Here is a 22,848-nt window from a genome sequence, read left to right on the forward strand (position 1 = left end):
CAAAAATACCCTTGGCAAAATATTATATATACCAAATTAATCTTACTTAGTTTTAAAATATGAAGTAATATATAATAAATTTTGGTATGAATTTTCATATTTGTTGAAGAATATTTCATATATTTATATCACCTTGAAAGAATAAAGTAATTTTTATTTTTTTCTTTATATTTTACCTAAATAAAATAAAAAACTTAATTATTATATATAATAATAAATATTTATAATTATTTATCTACATATATAATATTAACTACTAAATACATCTCTTCATATCCTATTCATAATTTGATACTTAAAAGTATTTTTTTTAAAAAAGTTTGGCCAACACAAATTATTGCTTAAAAATATTTTTTAAATTGATTAGCCAAATACAAATTGCTTTTCTCCGAAAGTATTTTTCAAAAAATACTTCTCAAGATAAGCTGATTTTACAGCTTGGACAAATAGCTATAATTGTTGTGCAGATATACTTTTCAAATTAATTAATCAAATAAAAACTACTTCTAATCAAAAATATTTTTCTTAAAATCATTTTTGAGAAATTTATTCAAAGTAGGCTGATTTTAACAGCACGACCAAACCAAGCTATAAGACAACTGCCTGCAAAAGCTAAACTGGCGCCTCCAGTCTCCACGACACACCTCCTCAGGTCTCCGAGAGGCTAATGACTGACCCACACGGTTCCTCTAATTTGGGTTGGGACTTGGGAGCGACACAATCCCATACCGTAAACCCTCACACAGACGATCCTACCTTTCCACAAATGCCTGAAAGTCCGAAACCCATCTCTTGTTTTGAAAAACACAAAAGCCTCGTCGTCGACTTTCCTTTCTCTCTGTAAAAAATAAAAAATAAAAAAATCCTTTTCGCTGATTAATCACTTGCTCCGATCATTATCGTTATTGGAGATGGCGGCGGCGAGTGGAACAACATGGCAACCACAAGAGGAAGGGTTCAAAGAGATCTGTGGATTATTGGAGCAACAGATGTCTCCGACTTCAGATAAGTCTCAGATTTGGCAACAACTTCAACACTACTCTCACTTCCCTGATTTCAATAACTACCTCGCTTTTATCTTCGCTCGTGCTGAGGTATCACTCCTTTATCCTAGACTCTTCTTTCGTGATAAAATTCTTTGACTCTTAGCTAATAATTCAATTATTTAACGGATTGATTTTTTTCTTACTTAGTTCGAAAATCTTCCTTGTTGAAATGGTCGTGGTGTGGATTATTTTAGCATATTTATCCCTAAGTGCTTACTTGAAAGTTAAATTGACTTTTGGAAAATGCGTTTTAAACTTAGTTGTTGCATAAGTTATTCGTCTTCTTTATGGAGTTAGCAAAGTCATACCTATGTGCTTCCTTGATATTTGAATTGCTCTTTGGACAATGCCAATGAAACTTAACTGTTGCATTTAGTCTTAAGTCTTCTTTATGGCGATACTGTGAGGAGTGGCGGAGCCAGGATTGTAACAAGGGGATTTAGAAAAAATAGAACTTGTGACCTCAAGCAATTTTTGAACTACCTTTGCCACTACAAGGGGATTCAAAAGTTAATATATTTTTGAAAAAGTTGTTTTTGTCCTGTTTGCACAGAATGATTTTCCAATGAAGGGGATTCAATTGAACCTCCTTCCTTGGCAGTGGCGGAGCAACTGGCAGTGAGTTCTCTCTCCATTTCTTCCAATCTCTGATTTAAATATTGCATTGAGTTTATTGGCGGCATTGTGATCTCTCTCTCTCTTTCTTTCATTCCCTGATATTCTATAGGATTATAACTTTCTTATGTTGCTAGCATGTAGTAGATCTCACAACAGTGAAAAGATGGCTTGTATTGACATCTATTTTTTGATGCATGGTAGATCATCTTGTTCATATTGCAATTGGAACGGGTTTGGTCTAAACATGGTGATATTTTGGAAAGCTACTATATTTTCCACTCAACAATCTGGTTGGTCCTTATAACAGGGGAAGTCAGTGGACGTTCGGCAAGCAGCTGGGTTGCTACTGAAAAATAACCTGAGAACTGCCTTCAAAAACATGCCTCCTGCTAATCAGCAGTACATTAAATCTGAGTTGCTACCTTCTCTTGGGGCGGCAGATAGACACATCAGGTCTACTGCTGGGACCATCATTAGTGTTCTTGTACAGATTGACGGAGTTGCTGGATGGCCAGAGTTGCTACAGGCACTTGTCAATAGCTTGGATAGTAACGACATAAATCACATGGAAGGAGCCATGGATGCCTTATCAAAGGTATCATTTTACTGTTATTTAACTAGCATTTCACTCGATAATATTTCACGGGATACAGTGTGAAACTTGGTGTCAATATCTGATTTGGAAGTGTTGCATAACTATAATAAACAAGAACTTTTTCTTCTGTAGTGTGCTCATTATGTGAGATCCTCAAAGATTGCTAAATTCTCTTTGCAACATATGTTGTAAGGGCGATGATCTTAGCCTCTTGTTACGTTGTTAGTGAACGTGAGTGTAAAGTGACAACAGTGGTAAAAATAGCCACAGTGGGACATGTGTCAGATCTTTGTTAAACTAACACATGACTGGCCTGCTGAACATTTTCTGTAATGCAGATCTGTGAGGACGTTCCTCAACTTCTTGATTCTGATATTTCTGGATTATCTGAACGACCCATTACTGTTTTCCTTCCTAGGTTTCTCCTGGTAAGCTAACTCTTCCCTTTCCTTATATTCACTTCTTTGCCCAATTTTATCTGATGTTGCTTCATTTATCATATAGTTTGCTGTATATTTGATATTCAAGCTAAATTCATAATATCATTCTAACTTGACCTTTAAACGGACAGCTTTTCCAGTCATCTCATGCTTCTCTCAGAAAGCTTTCACTGAGTTCTGTGAATCAATTTATAATGCTGATGCCTAAAGTGAGTACCTCTTCTGTTGGGCTATCTAGTTATTACCCTTTCTGCTGCCTTTGTGTCATTTTGACTCCATTGCTCATCTGGTCAGTGCTACTGTTATAGGTTTTGTATCTATCCATGGATAAATATCTTCAAGGTTTGTTTCTTCTTGCCAATGACCCTGCTCCAGAGGTGCGGAAGTTGGTAAGTAACTGCCGTGATATCTTTCATATACATTCTCTCTCTTCTGTGGTGCACATCATCAAAATTGCTATCAGTATCATTTGATGTACGCCTATTTATGATAGCTTTAGCAGGATAAATTGAGCTTGTAAGACTGAATTAAATCTGTTAAGAGATTTATGACTTTAGTTCACAGATCACACATCTGGTGTATTAATAGGTTAAAATGGTCTTTGTAGTAGGCACCTGGTAGATGGGATGTTTCTTTCTGAGTGTTTCTTTTTCTAGTTGTTTAGCTTGGTCATAAGAGGTAATGGTAAATTTGTATGTCTATTAGAACCTTAGCTGTCTTTTGTGTTAGGGCTATGATTTTTCTATGTCAAGAATGATGGGAGTCGGATGTTCAGTTCTCTGTTAAATAGTGTTATTGAAGGCGTGCTTAAAGCGCACTTGAGCCCTAAAGCAATGCTCAAAGCATGTTGAGCTCTTCGCCTCGCGTAGCGGGCGCTTCAGTGTCGTCATCAAGGCTATAAGGCATACTTTTCCTTGCCAATGACTGTAATGTTGAAGAGACGACACTAAACAATTGATATTTTACGTTATCGTAAAATTTTCTTCAATTTCTTGGTCTATATATTTGGTATTCGCTTATAGATATTAGTCCTGGAATACACATACATATTTGTAGTGTTTCTCCATTTGCGCCTTTCTTCATTAAAGCCCGCGCTTTATTTGCGCTTTAAGCCCCAACAGTCCTTAGAGGTTTTTTGCGCTTTTCGCTTTTGATGACACTGCCAATGTTGTCAAAGGCGAAAAGCCCTCTAGGTCTGCTGAGGCTTTAAGCGCACTTAAAGTGTGAGCTTAAGTAAAAAAAGGCGTAATGAAGGAGAAATATATATATATATATATATATATATATATATATATATATAACAAAGTAACAAATTCATTCATAATTTTTCCCTTTACAGCTAATACACTTATTTTCCAATTATGTTTGATGTTTAGAACCGCTTAATTTACGACAAAACTCATGGACAATGAGGTGCATGTCTTAGTGCCTTGCCTTAGGCTGAGGTGCACTTAAGTGAGGCAAAGCGCCCTCCCTAAGCTTTTCTGAGCTTCAGGGCTTAAGCGCACCTTAAATGAACTTTTCACAACACTGTAGTGTTAAATGACACGGAAGATGTTTTTCTAGCTGACATGATTGTTCTACTTATTTGTCACTGGTTCTTTCTTCTATCACTCTTCTCTACTAAATCTAATTTTTTTAAATTTTTATTTTAGCATGCCCACCTACAAAAGAGGTTTTGAAGTCTGTTCCTATGATATCAATTATGCTTTTGACTGTTGTAGAGAGTTTTCTTTTGCTACCTTATTTTAAAAAAAAAAGAAAGTTCTGGCACCAATTACTCAGTTTGCCTTTTTCTCAACAGGTTTGTGCAGCGTTTGTTCAACTAATTGAAGTTCGTCCTGCCTTTTTGGAGGTGACATCTATTTCCACTCTAAATTAATTGCCTATTCTCTTATTTGTCACATCTCCTTTCCGCTTGCACTTGCTTTTATGTGCGGAAAGAGTTCCAGGTTTCTAAACGTTTTAAAATTTTAAATACAATGAAGTAACAACATTTTGAAGGAACAGTATTTTTAACTGTAAGTTTATTTTGATTTGTACTTTTTGATTGTTTGAGGTTTATTATTGCCTTTTTTTTTAATAAGTGAAGATATCATTGAACTGCACCAAGCAAGTCTTATTATTGTCTTATTGGGATTAGGGGGAATGGGGGCAAAATGCCGCATCACTTGTGCACTGTCAATGAATCAACTAAGCAATCAACTACACCTTAATCCCAAACTATTTAGGCTTAGCGATATGAATCCTCTATATTAGGATACTGTTTGGAAGTTGAATTCATTATAGAAGGTTTAAACTACTGGTTCCACTTCCTGATTTCCCTTTTAGGTATTACATATACGTTATATGCAGGGAGTTTTAGGAAAAAGAAAAACTGAACAGTCTGTACACTTTAATTAGTGGTCTTGCCTGAGAGAGTGAGAGGAACATGGAACTGCATACTCCTATTCTTTTAACATGTTCTTAATCAACTTCTGGTCCTTTGACACAGCCGCACTTAAGGAATGTTATAGAATATATATTGCAAGTCAACAAGGATCCAGATGAAGAAGTGGCACTTGAAGCTTGTGAATTTTGGTAACCTTCCCCTTTTCAGTGCTTCAATTTTAGATATCACTGGCATGATAATTGTGTCAACGGTGGAGGAAGCATACACCATTTTGCTGGAAATTGTTTACTAATCTTTGCATTGAGAGCACAATATTCTTCATTATTATGCTATAGATTTATTCTGTTTTTGATAAAATGGTTGATGGAATTGTAAAGATGATATACTATTTAACATGGTTTGGGAACCTTTAGTGACATGTTATGTTGGTGCTAAGCTTTTGTTGCCGTTAGGTGTAATTGGATGTTTGTCTCTATTTTGAAGTGTGTCTAGGTTTCCTTTGCCTGAATGGACTGAATTCAAATTTCAATAAGCTGGTTGGCGAAAATATACATTTATCATTCGTTTTAAAGCTATACTTGATATTAGAGATCACATGAGCTCCATGCACCCTCCACTTAAGATATTTTGGATACGCGTGCATTGTTAGAAGAATTTTAGCTAGCATGGCGAGGACTCAAAGAAGTTAGGCGAGATTATTGTATTAGAGAGTTAGTAAGAGATGTTTGTAAACGATAGTTAAATCATTTTAGGATGAAAGGACTAGATGCCAAATAAATTGGGATGGAGAACATACAACAACTGCACTTCAATCTCAAGCTAGTCGGGCCGGTTAATCCTTAGCTATCAACAGTTTGTCTTTTTGGAGAAATAGGAGATTCTCTAAATTTCATACCTATTCTGCACTCAATCTCTATGCAACATTAGTAGATCTCTGTCAAGCACTACACTTAGTGTAAGTGTGTCAATAACGACTAACCTTAATCCTGATCAGTTGGTCACGTCTATACAGATGCTTTGCATCGATGGATGTAGAACATAGATTAGGAAAAGAGTCTCTACAATAATGAAGAGGGAGTTAAGTAATAAGGAGATCATTAAGATTATTAAGATTATACTTAATTGGGAGGGAAGAGCCAGAGCAATGTGAGAATTGTTTTAGATACCGTGTGAGAGAGAATGAGTTAATAGATACTGACTGCTTGAAATTTGGTGTAATGACACTGTAAACCTTTCCAGTTACCTTGCAAGTCATGGAAGTGTACCATAGAAATAATGTGCGTAATGATATGTGGTGAGCCTCAAATAGAGCCCCCTATGAGTATTTTCTTTTTCTTTATGTGAACTATGTAGAAAATGTTATGGCACCCAAGAATTGCACCTATTATTAATACAGAAGGATAGATTTGCTTAAGTTCTTCTAGAGTTCTACTTGCTGGATATCTTCCTCTTTTTTGTGGTCGGGGCTGCATTATGTTTCATAAATAAACTATGCTCTTGGGTGCTCGAAGTTTTTGCTTTTACCTGTTCTGTCTGCTCTCAAAAATCTCACGTTATGGTTGAGAATTGTTGCTTTGTTTTGGATAATTGGGAATCTTCTATTGCGAATTGATGTCTCTTGTCAAATTTGATTGGATGTGGGTGTCATTGACAGGTCCGCATACTTTGATGCTCAGTTGCCCCCCGAAAACTTGAGAGAATTCTTGCCACGGTTGATTCCGGTATGCTTTATCCACAAACTATTTATCTTTTTCATATTGGTATTATGTGTCTTCTGTCTTAGCATATTCTTATGCATAATGCTTCCTGCACCACTTTTAGGTTTTGCTGTCTAACATGGTTTATGCTGATGATGACGAGTCACTTCTGGAGGCTGAGGTTTGGTGTTTAGTTCATCTTCAGATGTCAAATAAGTCTGAAATGATTTGTTGTGTTCTGTTTTTGCTTAACCAAACATTAATGTTTTATTACAGGAGGATGGCTCTCTGCCAGATCGTGATCAGGTTTGGTTGTCATTTCTCCTTTTTAGCTAAAAAACTAATCCTTTCCATTTGGCAACTTGACATTAATTACATTGGAAGTCATTATGGACAGGATATCAAACCTAGATTTCATTCTTCACGTTTTCATGGTTCAGAGGATGGTGAAGATGATGATGTATGTGGTTTAATTGACCAATCATTTTCTTAATTAGTGCTCACTTTTTCTATGGCCTTTGATATCAGCATTATGCTTCCTAATTATAGGATGAAGACATAGTAAATATGTGGAACTTACGCAAGTGCAGTGCAGCTGCTCTGGACATTCTCTCAAATGTGTTCGGTGATGATATTCTACCAATGTTGATGCCTGTTGTTCAGGTGATTGATTATTTGTGAAATTAAATCCAGCTATTCATTCCTAGCTTTCATCTCTCTCTCTCTCAAAGAGGTAAAGAAAGGAAATTCTTTACTCAGATGTTTGCATACTGACGAAGATTGGTATTGATTCCCCAGAAGGTTGTGTCTCTGAATTTTATGCTTCTGACTGATGGCAACTGAATTTGAAAAAAGATTTCAATGATTAGGAGATGGAGGAAGTTGGGCAATTAATACAATTATTGACTACAGCAAGTGGTAGAAGGAGATAAGGAGGGTGTTATGCTATGGGCAGCAAACAGTTAACAGTGATATGAAATACTCTGTTAAAGCAGTTGTAGCATTTTGCAAAAGCAGTCACAGTACTTTGAGCCAAATTGGCCATGGAAAATGATATGGAAGTCCAAAGCACCTGTCAAGGTAGCTTGTTTTGGGTGGGTTGCGATCAGAGAAGCATGCTTAACCCAAGACAATTTGCAGAGGAGAGGTTTCATGTTAAGTCCATCTTCCTGAGCCGAGGGTCCATCGGAAACAACCTCTCTGCCCTATCGGGGTAGGGGTAAGGTCTGCGTACTCACTACCCTCCCAGACCCACTTTGTGGGATCTTACTGGGTTGTTGTTGTTGTTGTTGTAGGTTTCATGTTAAGTAATACTCCCTCTGTTCAAATTTATGTGAACCTGTTTGACTGGGCACGGAGTTTAAGAAAAAATGAAGACTTTTGGAATTTGTGGTCCTAAACAAGTCAGAAAAGGGTCCAGAGTATTTGTGTGGTTATAAAAGCTTCTCATTAAGGGTAGAATTGGAAGTTTAAGTTAAATTGTTTCCAAATTTAGAAAGCGTTCATTCTTTTTGGAACGGACCAAAAAGGAAATAGGTTCACATAAACTGGAACTGAGGGAGTAGATGTTATCTTTGTGAAGAGGATCTGGAATCAGTCAATCACCTTTTTATCCATTGCAAAGTGGTCAAGCAGTGTTGGGAGGTCTTCCTAAATTTGTGTGGTGTAGTTTGGGTAATGCCTTCAGATGTTAGAAGTCTAATGGAAAGCTGGAATAGGCAGAAGATAGCAAACAACCAGAAGAAGTTTTGGAGGACTATACCTTGGTGTATTTTCAGGACAATTTGGACTGAGAGAAATAGTGCTTGCTTTGAGAACAAAAAGAATCATATTTCTAGAGTCAATGACCTTTGTCTACAAAATCTGTTTCTTTTGGCGTGAGTGGAAGATCAGTATATGGATTTCTTAGAATCATTTGGGAATTATGTAACTTGAAATTATTGTAGGGGTTGTTTGTTTCTGTTGTGTACCTTCTTGGTACCTTTATTAATAAAACTTTAACCTTATAAAATATGCTAGGTTAAATTATATGTTAAGATGCTATAGATAAATGATTGTGAAAATAGTCTTGTGCAATTTAAAATAAAGGGGAACAAATAAATTATCATAAATGGCCTATATCTTGACGGGCCTGTTCTCATCAAATAAGTGGTTGTTGCCCATAACAATAGCAGAACTCTTCCCTCTAGGCAGCAATTCCCTTAGAGGAGCAATATTACATCAATTTGAAGAATTGAAGTTTTATCGTCGTGTGTAGAAACACTGATCATACTAATGAAAGAAGGAAATGAGAGAAACTAGAACTGAAGTTAATTTTGTCCTTTTACCTTTTGGTTAGTAGTTCGCGATAAATGGATCTAATACATTGCAACTTTCTTGTATCTGGACAGACTAAATTGTCAAATACGAGTGATGAAGCCTGGAAGGAAAGGGAAGCAGCTGTATTAGCTCTGGGTGCTATAGCTGAAGGCTGCCTAAATGGGCTTTTCCCTCATTTATCGGAGGTAATCCTATCATTGACAAGCTTCCTAGAAAAAAAATTTGCGTTGATGAAAGAGATTGTATATAAAATGTATGAGAAGTTTGGTTTCTGAGCGCCATCACGTCATGTCTTTCTTTGCAATTTATTGCTGGTTTTTTCTTTCGGGAAGTGAGTGGTATATATGTTCTGAGATATGCACATATTGTAGAAACTTGTCTTTTAAAAGTTCTTTCTTTTCATTTCTTTTTTTCCCCATTCAGATCATTACCTTTCTCATCCCACTTTTAGATGACAAGTATCCTCTAATACGAAGCATCTCTTGTTGGACACTGTCCCGCTTCAGCAAATATATCGTTCAGGTTGGTAATAAATGCTCCTTTTCTAGCTCTAAGCTACATTATCATACATGTGACTTAAATGACCACCATATTTACAAAGAGTTTGTGGCGATCCTAAACCACCGACCCTTCTTGGGTCAAATTCATTACAACGATGTGGTATTTTCTCGTTTCAGGGTTTAGTGTTTTATAGTTGTCACCCTCAAATAGATATATTTGTAGGAATGTTGTTTATACTTTCAGTTGTAAATTTGTAATAGAGAATGGGTAAAGCAGTGGTTACAAACTGGAAAATAGTTTTCAGCCCCAAGCCTTGCCTGACATGGGGGTATGAGGTGTTGTTTAAGTTGCTGATATATCTACATTTGTTGATCTTAGGGTTAAGAATATTGTGAGATTTAGATGAACTGGTCCAATGTGGTCATCGCGTACCTGACTAATCTGAATGCCCCAATATCGACTGTTAAAATTAAGTTTTGGTGCTTTTACTAATTATCAAGTACGTAATTATTATATATACTTAATGTTATAGCACTTATATATGTTAGCTTGTTGAAGTTATCCTGCACCAATTCCTATTCAGAAAAAGTTGCACTACTTGTTTCCGACTGTTGAAGTTTTTATTTGCTGCTTGAGACCCTTTTTCCTTTTTGTTAATTTCAGTTCTCCGTTTGACTGAAATTAAGTCTCCTTTGCAATATGTTGGCATCACTGGATAATTTCTATGTTTTCGTGCTGTTTGTTTGACTTTCTTTTAGGGCACTGATCATCCAGAAGGCCGTGAACAATTCAACAAAATTTTGATGGGTCTTCTGCGGAGAGTATTGGATGATAATAAACGAGTGCAAGAAGCTGCTTGTTCAGCTTTTGCTACTCTTGAAGAGGTCTTGTGCTAAGCTGTTGTAATATTCAGGTTCTGTTATATGTATACCTAACTGATGGTTTACTTTTTGCAGGAGGCTGCAGAAGAGTTAGCACCATGCTTGGAAATCATTCTGCAACATTTGATGTGTGCCTTCGGAAAATACCAGGTCTTTTTGTCTTCCCTACATTGGCTGACACCTTGCTGTGTTTCTGTTTGTTAAAAGCGTCTGACCTTTTATTTGTCCATAGAGACGGAACCTTAGAATCGTGTATGATGCCGTTGGAACATTGGCAGATGCAGTTGGAGGGGAACTTAATCAGGTAGATTATGTGCCTCACTCTTTTTGTGTTAGCTAACATGTTAACTCGTTAGTGCTCCTTTGGTTTTATGATTTTTGGTTATGTTTAAAGAAATTTAGTCGGCTTGTGATATCTGATTTTTGCTTTTTTTAATTCTTTTGTTGGTTAACACAGCCAAGGTATCTCGAGATTTTGATGCCCCCTTTAATTGGAAAGTGGCAGCAACTACCAAATTCAGACAAGGATCTTTTCCCGCTGCTGGAGTGCTTTACGTCAATAGCTCAGGTTGATTTTCTTTTTTTTGATGAAAAAAAGTGGTACACGTGGCATTTATTGCTGTTAGTACTGCCTTAAATGCGTCAACATTTTCAAGTAAATGTTTTGCATGTTTTTATGGTTCCCTTCTCTTTGTGAGCTGATATATCATTGTCATTTAGTATTGCTGCAGGTTCTTAGCAGTGATTGGTTAAATTACTTTTTCTTTTTGGTGTGGTCTTGTAAAATATTTGGATGAACATATTGACTTATTGTTATTCGTAAGCCTTTGGTCTGATATTCTTGCATCTTATAGTTTCTGGACTGAAATTATAGGTGCATTACTTTGTTATTTGTCTTTATTATCCTTGTTGGTTGGTTTGTTTTGTGTGTGTGGTGGTGGGAGGGGGGAGGGGGGAGGTTGAGTTTTCAATTTTAAGCATAATGGTCATTTACGAGACTCTTTTGCATCATCCTATGTTGAGGAGCTAAAAACTAATTGAGTAGGGTATCTCTTGTGTCTCTGAGTTACATTGGGCATTCTAGCTTAAAATTTTTAGCAGGAGCTTTCTTTTATTGTTTATTTTGCATTCTTCAAAGTGTCTGCAGTAGTTTGGTAAATGATGCTGTTTGACTATCGTAAATTGCAGGGATATAAAAAGAGTCTGGTTGACAAATTGTGGAGGTTTACTTATTATTTATATGTCTAGGTGGTAGGATCTTTGTCAATCTTGGTTACTGTCTCTCCAAATTATGGTTGCTTTCTCTCCAATCACGCTTGTACATTATGGCTTTTCATTATTCAGCAGGGAACTTCCCTGTTTAGTCCTGAATCTGGGGCATACCTTCAAAGTTTCAGAGAATAACTTCTGTTTCATTATTTTATATTGCTAGCACGTTATGTGACCATGCTAGACTTTGTTTGTGCTGTCTAGATGTTTATTGTTGTAGAAAACTACATATGCAAGTACTCTCAGATGTGAAACAGCATAGAACCACATATTATAGATATCCATTCCTTTCTTTCAGGCATTGGGTACTGGATTTGCACCGTTTGCTCAACCTGTATTTCAGAGGTGCATTACCATCATCCAGTCGCAACAATTGGCGAAGGTTTTATACAATACTATATCCTGTTGTTTTCTATCTCTGATTTGAGTGCTTCGGTTCTTTTCTTTCTTTTATATTTGTTGATAGATATAAATTGGCTAATACTTTCTATGAAAGACAAGTTTTTCACTGTTTATATTAGATGGTCCAAGTCATCCTTCTAGTCACCTACATGCACATTTTGAACACCCCCCCTCCCCCACAAAAGAAAAAACCAAGGAAAAAGCAGAAAGAAAGAGACACACAGCAGCACATGTTGGCCTTGGAAGTCTATAGTGATGTTTGCAATCTTTTTGAGTGTGTTGCACTCTCTCTACATTCACAACCATACATATAACAACAACAACAACAACAACAACAACAAACCCAGTGTGTAATCCCATAGGTGGGGTCTGGGGAGGATAGTGTGTACAGACCTTACTCTTACCTTGTGAAGGTAGAGAGACTGTCTCTAATAGATCCTCGGCTCAAAGAAAGACGAAAAAGAAGCAGTAACAACAAGAAGATACTAAGACACCAGAACGAAAGAGATAACATGGAGTAGTAGAAATCTATGAATCAGAAAATATGAGAATATAGGACAGCCAAAGCGAAATTGGAGAATACAAGAATAGTACTAATACTACTGGTATGGAAAAGAAATACGTTCCTACTAACCATCTACCCCAATTCTCGATATCCACACCCTTCTATTAAGGATTATGTCCTCGGTAAGATGGAGCTGTGCCATCTCCTGCCTAATCACCTCTCCCCAATACTTCTTTGGCCTATCTCTACCTCTCCTTAACCCATCTAAGCCAACCTCTCACACCTCCTCACTTCGGCATCTTTGCCTCTCCTCTTCACATGCCCGAACCATCTTAGCCTCATTTCCGCATCTATTTCTCCATGGGGGCACACCCACCTTGTATCGAATATCTTCATTCCCTAATCTTATCCCTCTTGGTATGTCAACATATCCATCTCAACATCCTCATATTTGCTGCTTTCATTTTTTGGATATGTGATTTCTTGACTGGCCAACACTCAGCCCCGTACAACAAAGTCAGTCCAACCACCACTTTGTAGAACTTACATACTCATTAGTGGCATATTTTTATCACACAAAACACCGGATGCGAGCCTCCATTTCATCCACCTCGCTTCGATACGATGTGTGACATCCTCGTCAATCTCCCCATCACGTTGGATTACTGATCTAAGATACTTGAAACTCTCTTTCTTGGGGATGACTTATGAGTCCATCATAATGTCCACGTCCGCTTTTAGTCACATTATTGAACTTGCACTCCAAGTATTCCGTCTCGGTTCTGCTCAACTTGAAACTTTTTGACTCCAAGGCTGTCTCCAAACCTTCAGCCTCGCATTAATGCCGCCTCGCGTCTCGTCAATCAGTACTATGTCATCTGCAAATAACATGCACCATGGAACCTCCTTTTGGATGTCCCGGGTCAGAACGTCCATCGCCAAAGCAAATGAAAACGGACTAAGGGTTGAGCCTTGGTGCAACACCATCACAACTGGAAAGTGTTTTGACTTTTGAGTCTCCTCCCACAGTCCTAACCCGAGTTTTAGCACCATCATACATGTCCTTAATCAGCATAGTGTAAGCTACAAGGACACCTCTAACCTCCAAACACCTCCATAGAACCTCTCTCGGTCTTTGTTGTATGTTCTTTATGTCAATAAACACCATATGCAAGTCCCTCTTCCTCTCCTTTTACTGTTCCACCCATCTCCTTACCAGGTGAATGGCTTCCGTAGTCGATCGGTCCGGCTTGAACCGAACTGGTTCCTGGAAATACACACTCCTCCTCACCCCCGCTTCGACCACCCTTTCCCAAACTTTCATAGTGTGGCTTAACAACTTGATATCCCTGTAATTGTTGCAATTCTAGATATCACCTTTGTTCTTGTACAACGGAATCATCGTACTCCACCTCCATTCTTCGGGGATCTTTTTCATCCTAAGAATGACATTAGACAACCAATAAGCTACTCCAAGCTTGCTTGCCAGTGTTCTTCCAAAATTCCACCGCGTTTTCGTCTGGCCTGGTCGCTCTACCCCTGCTCATCTTACGCATAGCCCCCTCAACCTCCTCAACTTTTGTACCCCTACGGTACCCAAAATCACGACGACTCTCGGAGTGCTCCAGCTCACCCATCACAATGTTCCTGCCCCCCCCCCCCCCTCAAGAGTTTATAAAAGTATGTCTGCCATCTTCGTCTAATCACAGCCTCACATATATATTATATTATTTCTATTTTGTTTGTATATTTGAATTTGGGGAATTCTCTTATTAAGTCTTACTGTTTACTTTATAGTATGTTGCGACAATTTTCTGAATTTGGGGTGTCCTCTTTTAGCTTGTCGCATAGTTTATATTTTTATTTTACGGTTGCTATAATGAGAAGGTTGAACCCTTTTCATTGCAAGGTCAGAGGGTTATGCTTCTTTCAGTTGCATGCTTTTTGTTCTTGATAAGCAACTTATTCATTTACCCCCCCTGAGCCCCGACTTCTAAGATGCTCTGTTCTCTGCTCACTATTACTGAGTTTTGATTGCAGGTTGATCCTGCTTCAGCTGGATTACAATATGACCGAGAATTTATTGTTTGTTCTTTGGACCTGCTGTCTGGACTTGCTGAAGGTCTTGGCACTAGTATTGAGAGTTTGGTAATTCTTTTTCCTCCAAAACTGATGCATGCATTGAATTTCAAGTTGGTTTTCTCTGATTGTTCTTTCCAACCATTATATGTCACTTGTTTCACATTTTGGTTTCTGTGCTTGAAATAGTACTTTCAGTATTCTGATACCAAGCTGCATGGACAATCTTATTTTATGTTTCAATATGGAATTGCAATTTCTCTAGGTTTCACAAGGTAATTTAAGGGATTTGCTGCTGCAATGTTGCTTGGATGATGCACCTGATGTTCGGCAGAGTGCCTTTGCTTTGCTTGGTGACCTTGCAAGGGTAAGTTGATACCTAACCTTTGAGCTTGAGCCACTTCATAGGCTTCAGCTTCTATCTGAATTTCTTTAGTACGGTCTTAATGTAGTTAGCATTGTGATTTCTGTTTGGAAATCCAAATGCCTTGAAAAGGCATTCTTTCTTTTCGCAGCTAACGTTCTTTTGCTTGTTGCTACTAGGTTTGTTCCATTCATTTGCGGCCTCGGTTGGCGGAATTTCTTGATGCTGCCACTAAGCAACTGGTATGAACTACTCTTCTCTTTCTTAATGTGTTTCCAGCTGTTTGATTCCTTGTCATATTTACTCCATAGATGCTTTTACAGGACACTTCCAAGCTGAAGGAAACCATTTCTGTGGCCAACAACGCATGTTGGGCAATTGGTGAATTAGCAATCAAGGTAATTTTGACAAATTTGTTGCTCCCAAGATCATTATTGCTCCCAAGATCATTAGATCCGGATTAGATGAAGAAGTGATGTAATGTTTGTAGAATGTGATATTACTCAGAAAACTCCCCACTATGTTTATCTAAAAAGAAAAAGGGAGGAAGAAAGAAAAAGTTAAGAAAAACACAAAGAAGCCCTTTTATGTCACCTAATACAACAACAACATGCCCAGTATTATCCCACACCGTGAGATCTGGGGAGGGTAGTGTGTATGCAGACCTTACCCCTACCTTGTGAGGATAGAAAGGTTATTTCCAATAGACCCTCAGCTCAGGAAAGCATAAGCACCGCATTAATGAAAATATAGACAAAAAGGGACAGTACCAAAAAGCCATATAAAAGCAGAATAAAAACAACAAGACAGTAAGTTGATCAACAATGAAAGAAAACGGTTAGTCATAAAAACCTACTACCAACAGAAAGCGAGACTGCGTGCCAATACTATTGTTATGAACACTCTAGACTACCTACTCTACTACCCTAATCCTCGACCTCCATACCTTCCTATCAAAGGTCATGTCCTCGGTCAGCTGAAGCTGCGTCATGTCTTGCCTAATCACCTTTCCCCACCTCTTCTTTGGCCTACCTCTACCTCTTCGTAGGCCCTCCAATGTCAACCTCTCACACCTCCTCACCGGGGCGTCTGTGTTTCTCCTCCTCACATGACTAAACCACCTAAGCCGCGCTTCCCGCATCTTGTCCTCAATAGGGGCCACTAGGGGTGGGCATAATACCGACCGAACCGAAAAAACCGGCCGAACCGTAAATTTCGGTTTTTCGGTTTCGGTTTAATCGGTTTTTCGGTCGGTGCACGATTTTAAAATTATTAATTTTCGGTTTTTCGGTGCGGTTTACGGTTTTTGTATTTCGGTTTTCGGTTAAACCGAAAAACCGAACTTTTCCAAAGTCATGTTTGAATTCTCACTTATCCTTTTTGCTTGGTTCGATGCGTTAACGTTGCAGAACTCTGGAGCAAGAATATGTACGATATATGTGCATTAATAATGGTTGAAGCAGCTTTTCCAGCATATAAATATTGTTTCCGGCTATCTTTTTCAAAACAAGAATTACATTAATTTGTTAAGTAGCGCTAGGATAGAGCATGCCCTCTTCTCTAACATGTTGTAAATATGCATGTCCACAGTAGACTTGAAAATTATAAACCAATTACATATATGAAAGATACACGTCTATATCTTTCTGTTGTATGCAAAATATTTTGGACTTTTAGTATTTGAAAAGTTACTGGTGTTCCATACTACTAGTGTTTGTGCCTAAACGCTATAATTGGTGAGGGGGAATGAATTGCCACAATACAGTGTATTGAATACACATTATTTATAGGAGTCTTTAGACATTGTATTGTACATAATTATATAAGGACAGACTTCGCTGTTCCTACGAGTCTACAACCGTTTGAAACCGAAAATATAAACCGAAAATAACCGAACCGAACTTTGAAACAATCGCATCGAACCGTAAATATTTTGGTTTGATTTGGTTATTAATATTACAAAACGGAAAACCGATTAACCGAACCGTATTTTTATAATAACCGACCGAACCAACCGATGCCCACCCCTAGGGGCCACACCCACCTTGTCGCGAATAACCTCATTTCTAATCCTATCTAGCCTGGTGTGCCCGCACATCCATCTCAACATCCTCATCTTTGCTACCTTTCTCTTCTGCAAGTTTGTTGTGTGAGAGAGCACTTGTTCTTTTATGCTCTTGTGACTAAAATCATGTGTATGGACAATCAATCAATAAGATAGTTTTTCCTTATGATAGACTTTTCTGAAAATAGGATATAGCAGGAACAAAAACTGATTGATAACACTGAAAATACAGAATTTACTTCAGCATGTCTGAAATAACCACGCCAACACTGAGAACTCCCTAATTAAAGCATAAAACACGAAATGACATTCAGACAGAATAGAGTAATTACTGAAATGGATACAAGTGACAGAGACACAGTACATAACATTGAAATTATACAGACATGACACTTCTAGACATTTGAGAGGCTAGAACTCTCCCAAGGATTCGTTTTTTTGTTTGAATACTTATCTGCAAAAACTCCCTGCCGCCTTTCTCCAGGAAAGCTACCCAATACATGAGTAACTGTCTCATGGCAGTTACTAACTTTTCAATTTGTTATTTTTGGCCTCCTGGAGTAAGAATTTATAAAATGAGGTCCATCACCTTATCAGGTAACAAGAATCTTATTGAAGACGGGAATAAACCTGCATGGATATGCCAAAAAGTAGACAGTATATGAAAGTATGGTTCTTTGCAAAGTGCACCTAATCTTTCATATAGACTGGCAACCTCAGGCACACCAAAAGGAAATTAGAAGAGGCAATTTCTGATATGTACAGAATCCGACTCTACACCGTCAATATATCATTCCTCTCCGTCAATGTTGTTAAATTATCCCACGTTGGTTGAGGGAATGAGTCGCTGTCCCCTTACATGATTATGGACAATCTTTACCTCATGAGCTAGCGTTTGTGGTTGAGTTGGGTCTAAGGTCCATTTTCTTAACATGATATTAGAGTCTCTCCTACTCAGACTGGCATATCTCCACATAGTCATTGAGGCCTTTATTAATACTCATTCCATCAAGTGGAGTGTTAAAATGGGAAATAGGAGAGTTGTGGGCTGGCTTTGAATCCAGTGCAGTTTAGGTTTTCTGCCAAAGTAAAAGCAAAGATATCCCTAGATCTAGTGTAGAAGCATCATCCAGAGCTATGACTCTTGGAAGTAGTGAGCTTCTTTGGTCGAAACTTCTCCAAGAGACTGCCTAGCTGACAAACTGATGAAGCTAATATGTGACCCTCAAGTTGTTTGTCACATAGCCTCAAACTCAGTTTTTCATGAGAGGACAAAACATACAGAGGTGCACTTACATTTTTCTGAAGACAAATATATATACCTTTCATGTGTGCAGTTCTTCTTTTGACTGCTTCTGTGCTCCGTTTTTTGTGTCTGGACTTAAATTTCCAATAGATACCATGCATTTTCTTTGGTCTTGTTTTATGGACCACGAGTTTGATGTGAGACGTCATAATTTCAGGTTCATAAAGAGATATCTCCAGTAGTCCTGTCTGTCGTCTCGTGCTTAGTACCAATCCTTCAACATGCTGAGGTAATTATCTGTTTTATATCTAAGATTGAAATATTTTATGATTGTTATGCCAGTAGGACATATAGAGAACTTCTAATATTTTTCGTTTTTATTTTTCATTTTGGTTTGTATGATTTTGGCCTGGGATGAATTTAAATGTGGAGCATGGTTTGTGAGTATTCATATGGCCAGTCCCAGCTTGTTTGGGGCTGAGGCGTAGTTATTGTTGTTGTTTGTTTGGTTAATTCTGTTGTTTGTATATGCCTACCTGCATGTATGTTGTGGCCAAGTTTGTGTTTTGTTTTGTCTTGCTCATTTTATATTTGATTCTGAAAAGGGTCTCAACAAGTCACTGATAGAAAACAGTGCTATCACCCTTGGAAGACTTGCATGGGTTTGTCCGGAGTTTGTGTCACCGCATATGGAGCATTTTATGCAAGCATGGTGCTTTGCCCTGTCTATGTAAGTTTACTCCAATTGCAATTGTTCCATTCGTTTGTGACTGGCGGTTTGCATCGTACAAGTATGAACTGTTAGTTTTTTGCATTAAACATAGAGAATCGCAGTCAAGCTGGCCAAATATGTCTAACGAATGTTAGACTGGCTTACTCCATTTACTTAAACAAATGTCACTTAACATACCTCCATCCGAGCATGGTAATACTGTTTAACTGAAGTTGGGTAGCTAAATCCCAAAAGACCTGCTTTAGAAATTTTTCGCTTTAACTTGCTGAACACCAAAGTGAAATTATTTTAGTGACTGATAGTGCATGGTAAAAAGTAGAACGTTTTCTTCGAAGCCATGGTATGTGTTTGTGTTTTTTGTTCTTACGTAATGGGAGTGGATGCATATGTGTGAGGTCGTAGAGCAGATGGTTGAATGTAAGTAGTTTCTGTAGTGTTGTTTTTCTTTTAAGTTCATCATGTTTTGGGAGGTGGAAAAAATGAAAAAGGTGATAAAAACTTTGGCTACCCATTTTTCCTTTGCCGCAGTACTAGTGCACTAGTTAGTCAAGCTTGCCTGAGAAGAAAACCCCCATTTCACAATGTGAACTTAGTGAACTTGTCTTTTCCTTTTCCAATTCATGAAAATGAATGTGATGAAGATCTCTGATTGGTAACCCGCACATTCCTGATCTCCTCCGCACCTATCATTGTTGTTGTGTTAGTTCTGAGGTGTTCACATCAAGTATTGATGTTTGAGCTGTGTTCAGCACTATTATAGTGCACAAAATGCCTTGTTGATGACCGACAACTTGCATTCTTTTTCTGGCAGGATACGTGATGATATTGAGAAGGAGGATGCCTTTCGTGGTTTATGTGCAATGGTAGTTTTGTCTTTTAATATTGCCTCTTCAGTCAGATCACAATGACTGAATACTGCTAAATTCTTATGAATATCCTATTATTGACAGCTTTTGATTTCTGCCTTTTTAAGCCTGAAAATCTTTATAGCCCAACCTCAAGCACTGAACTGGTTTGACAAGACTAAATTCTGAATGCCATAAAATTGGGAAAGTACCTCTTTGTAAAAAAAAAAAAATTAACTTTACTTTGTCCTCTCTCTTTACCACTTACATCACTTAGTAAATTGGGACACTATCTCTTTGTGAATGCGATGAAGAAGATGCCCAATTGACTTAGAGGTAGTCATGATTTTATATCAAACTAGAGATTTGGTACTATAGGTGCAATATCATTCAGTATAATCAACTATTACTTTATTAACGAGAAGGAAAAATTTAATGAAAGACTTCAAATTATGACAGATATAGATTTATCAAACAAATTATGGCAGAATATCAATGTATCGTGGAAAATTATGGCAGAATATCCATGATGGATACAAATACTATAGAAATGCAAGACGTTCTCGTAAATTCAAAACCAGTGAAGAGTTATTCTTTAGAACCTGTTAAATTTATTATCTGAATGGAGGAGTGTCTTTACTCGGTTTCATTTTTTCCAGGTTAAGGCAAATCCATCAGGTGCAATGAATTCACTTCTCTTTATGTGTAAAGCCATTGCAAGTTGGCATGTAAGCTTTCTATTTTCTATTGTATTTCAATAGTGGAGGGAAATAAGAAATTCGGAGAACTTTCCTTATGGTTGTGATCCTTTTCAGGAGATAAGAAGCGAAGATCTACACAAAGAAATCTGTCTGGTTCTGCAAGGATATAAGCAAGTAAGCACTGCTTGATATAATACTCCCTCCATCCCAATTTATGTGAAGGTGTTTGACTAGGCACAGAGTGTAAGAAATAAAGGAAGACTTTTGAAACTTATGGTCTAAAACAAATCGCAGATATTTGTGTGGCTAGAAATCATCTCATTAAGGGTAAAAAGGAAAATTTAAAGTTGAATTGTTACTAAATATAGGAAGCTGTCATTCTTTTTGGAACTGACTAAAAATGAAAGAATGTCACATAAATTGGGACGGAGGGAGTAGTTTTTTGTGGCATAATACCTAACTATCCTCGTGAGCTTGAAATTATTTATTGGTGCGCAGTGCATAGGACAAAAATAGTTCAGGTGTGCACCGAATAAACGGTGCCAAGTTCGGGTTATATTGATGCATTAAGCTTTTCTTTTTTTATCTGCTAGAAGGGTGTCTTTTCATGATGTCTTTATCGTTTTACTCGCTAATTTGTGAGTAGATCTTTGAGGGTTTTCCTGACCAATTTGCTTCTGGGATGCCACTAGTTTAACATTGGCTCTGATGAAATTATCTTTCTGTTTCCTTAATGAATTCTTTTGTTGTTTCATCTGGAGATGAACCTGGTGAATAAATGGGGAAAAAGAAGAAAAGTATTTCATTTTTCTCATGAGCTCTCACTGGTATATTATCTGGAGGTATAAGATGTCTAATGCATTATTCTGAGGTTGGAAATATTTTGCCAGATGCTCAAGGATGGTGCTTGGGAACAGTTTATGTCAGCTTTGGAGCCCTCAGTGAAGGACAAGTTGTTAAAGTATCAAGTTTAATTTCTTATTGACAGAGAATGTCTTCCAAGTTCCAATGCTTGTTGTCATGGCTATATTATACTTCAGATCTATGGATCTATTTGCTTCTTGTTCGTTTGAGTCTTAGCATTATCTGATTGTTGTTGAGCCGTGCATGTGGAGCAAGCACAAAGTTTTGGGTTCAATTTCCTCCATGGAACATTCTCGTTGAAGATTGAAGCTATTCATATTCTTTCGAAGCTTCAGTTGCTCTGGTTTTGGACACAGCAGTTATCCTGGAAGCTGAGGTTCAACATATTAAGTGTACAGGTGTGCTTCGTTACAATTGCATTTTATTTTTTGTGTCTGTCCCGAATCTATTGAAGGAGGTGATCCTAAGTTCTTGGGTAATTGTGTTTGATAATTTCTTCTCGGGTTAAGGAGCAATTTTTCTTATTTTTAACTTTACAATTGTAAGGTTCCATTTGTTGGTTTAAGTCTACATAGCATGTCTGACAATTTGTTTTTTCACCTTTTCTTCTGGAGGATAGAACTAGATGGTCTGTTGGGAGGTCGAATGAGGTGAGCAATAATAATAGTCTGTACTTTGTGGTTTATTGGTGGGGGTTTACGTATACATACCTTTGAAAGGAATTATTGTAACATCTTTTTATCCTGCGATAATGTCTTCATTCCCCGTCTATAGAAAATATGAAAAATATTTGATAGTTATGATTCAAACGACATTGTGTTCGAAGATACTTTATTGAAGATTCTGAGTGTAAATGTTCAATTGAATTTTGTTAAGAATTGCTGCATTGGTTTTAATGTCTGCATGTGCTGGTGAACCCCCCCCCCCCCCCCCCAAACCCTCCCCCAAAATCTATTTCTGAAAATTGAATCGAAATTCCCCATCTCTCTATTCAAAATAATGATCGCATCATAGCCTCTGAAAATGGGGCATTCGAAGCATCACTCTCATTCTATACTCTGCAACGTGATTGAAAAAATCTACTTGTAACCTTGAGGAAGTATTGCCCCTTCAGTGATATCTAAGACATTGTATATATAGTTATCTCCATATGGATAGCCAATGGATTGAAACGACTAATACTCATATAAGATTGAAGTTATTTCCTAGGATATTCAATTGTGGTGAGTGATAGAATATGGTGGTGCTATTGAAACACTCACTAGCAAAGCCACATTTGTGTCTGT

The 22,848-nt window shown here is 37.6% G+C and overlaps 1 protein-coding gene across 1 annotated transcript; it reads left to right on the forward strand.

Moving 5' to 3' along the window:
• Nucleotides 1-762: 762 nt before the first annotated feature.
• On the forward strand, nt 763-22,428 carry LOC109210176 (transportin-1-like). The gene is made up of 29 exons (XM_019373554.1): nt 763-1,094; nt 1,972-2,259; nt 2,598-2,687; nt 2,831-2,908; nt 3,008-3,088; nt 4,504-4,554; nt 5,194-5,279; nt 6,746-6,812; nt 6,913-6,969; nt 7,065-7,094; nt 7,186-7,248; nt 7,338-7,451; nt 9,179-9,292; nt 9,531-9,629; nt 10,367-10,492; nt 10,565-10,639; nt 10,722-10,793; nt 10,947-11,057; nt 12,057-12,140; nt 14,706-14,813; nt 15,010-15,111; nt 15,288-15,350; nt 15,432-15,506; nt 18,637-18,708; nt 19,025-19,149; nt 19,964-20,015; nt 20,657-20,725; nt 20,813-20,872; nt 21,589-22,428. Exons 1-29 carry the CDS (start codon nt 912-914, stop codon nt 21,670-21,672), a joined length of 2,679 nt encoding a protein of 892 aa, XP_019229099.1. The 5' UTR covers nt 763-911; the 3' UTR covers nt 21,673-22,428.
• Nucleotides 22,429-22,848: the final 420 nt, after the last annotated feature.

The sequence above is a fragment of the Nicotiana attenuata genome, unplaced genomic scaffold (assembly GCF_001879085.1).
Source record: "Nicotiana attenuata strain UT unplaced genomic scaffold, NIATTr2, whole genome shotgun sequence".
Lineage (NCBI taxonomy): Eukaryota > Viridiplantae > Streptophyta > Magnoliopsida > Solanales > Solanaceae > Nicotiana > Nicotiana attenuata.

Coding starts and splice junctions, on each gene's coding strand:
- LOC109210176 (XM_019373554.1), top strand. CDS start 912: ATGGCGGCGGCGAGTGGAACAACATGGCAACCACAAGAGGAAGGGTTC. Junction 6,813..6,912: donor TCTTGCCACGGTTGATTCCG/GTATGCTTTATC, acceptor CACCACTTTTAG/GTTTTGCTGTCTAACATGGT. Junction 19,150..19,963: donor TGGTGCTTTGCCCTGTCTAT/GTAAGTTTACTC, acceptor TTTTTCTGGCAG/GATACGTGATGATATTGAGA.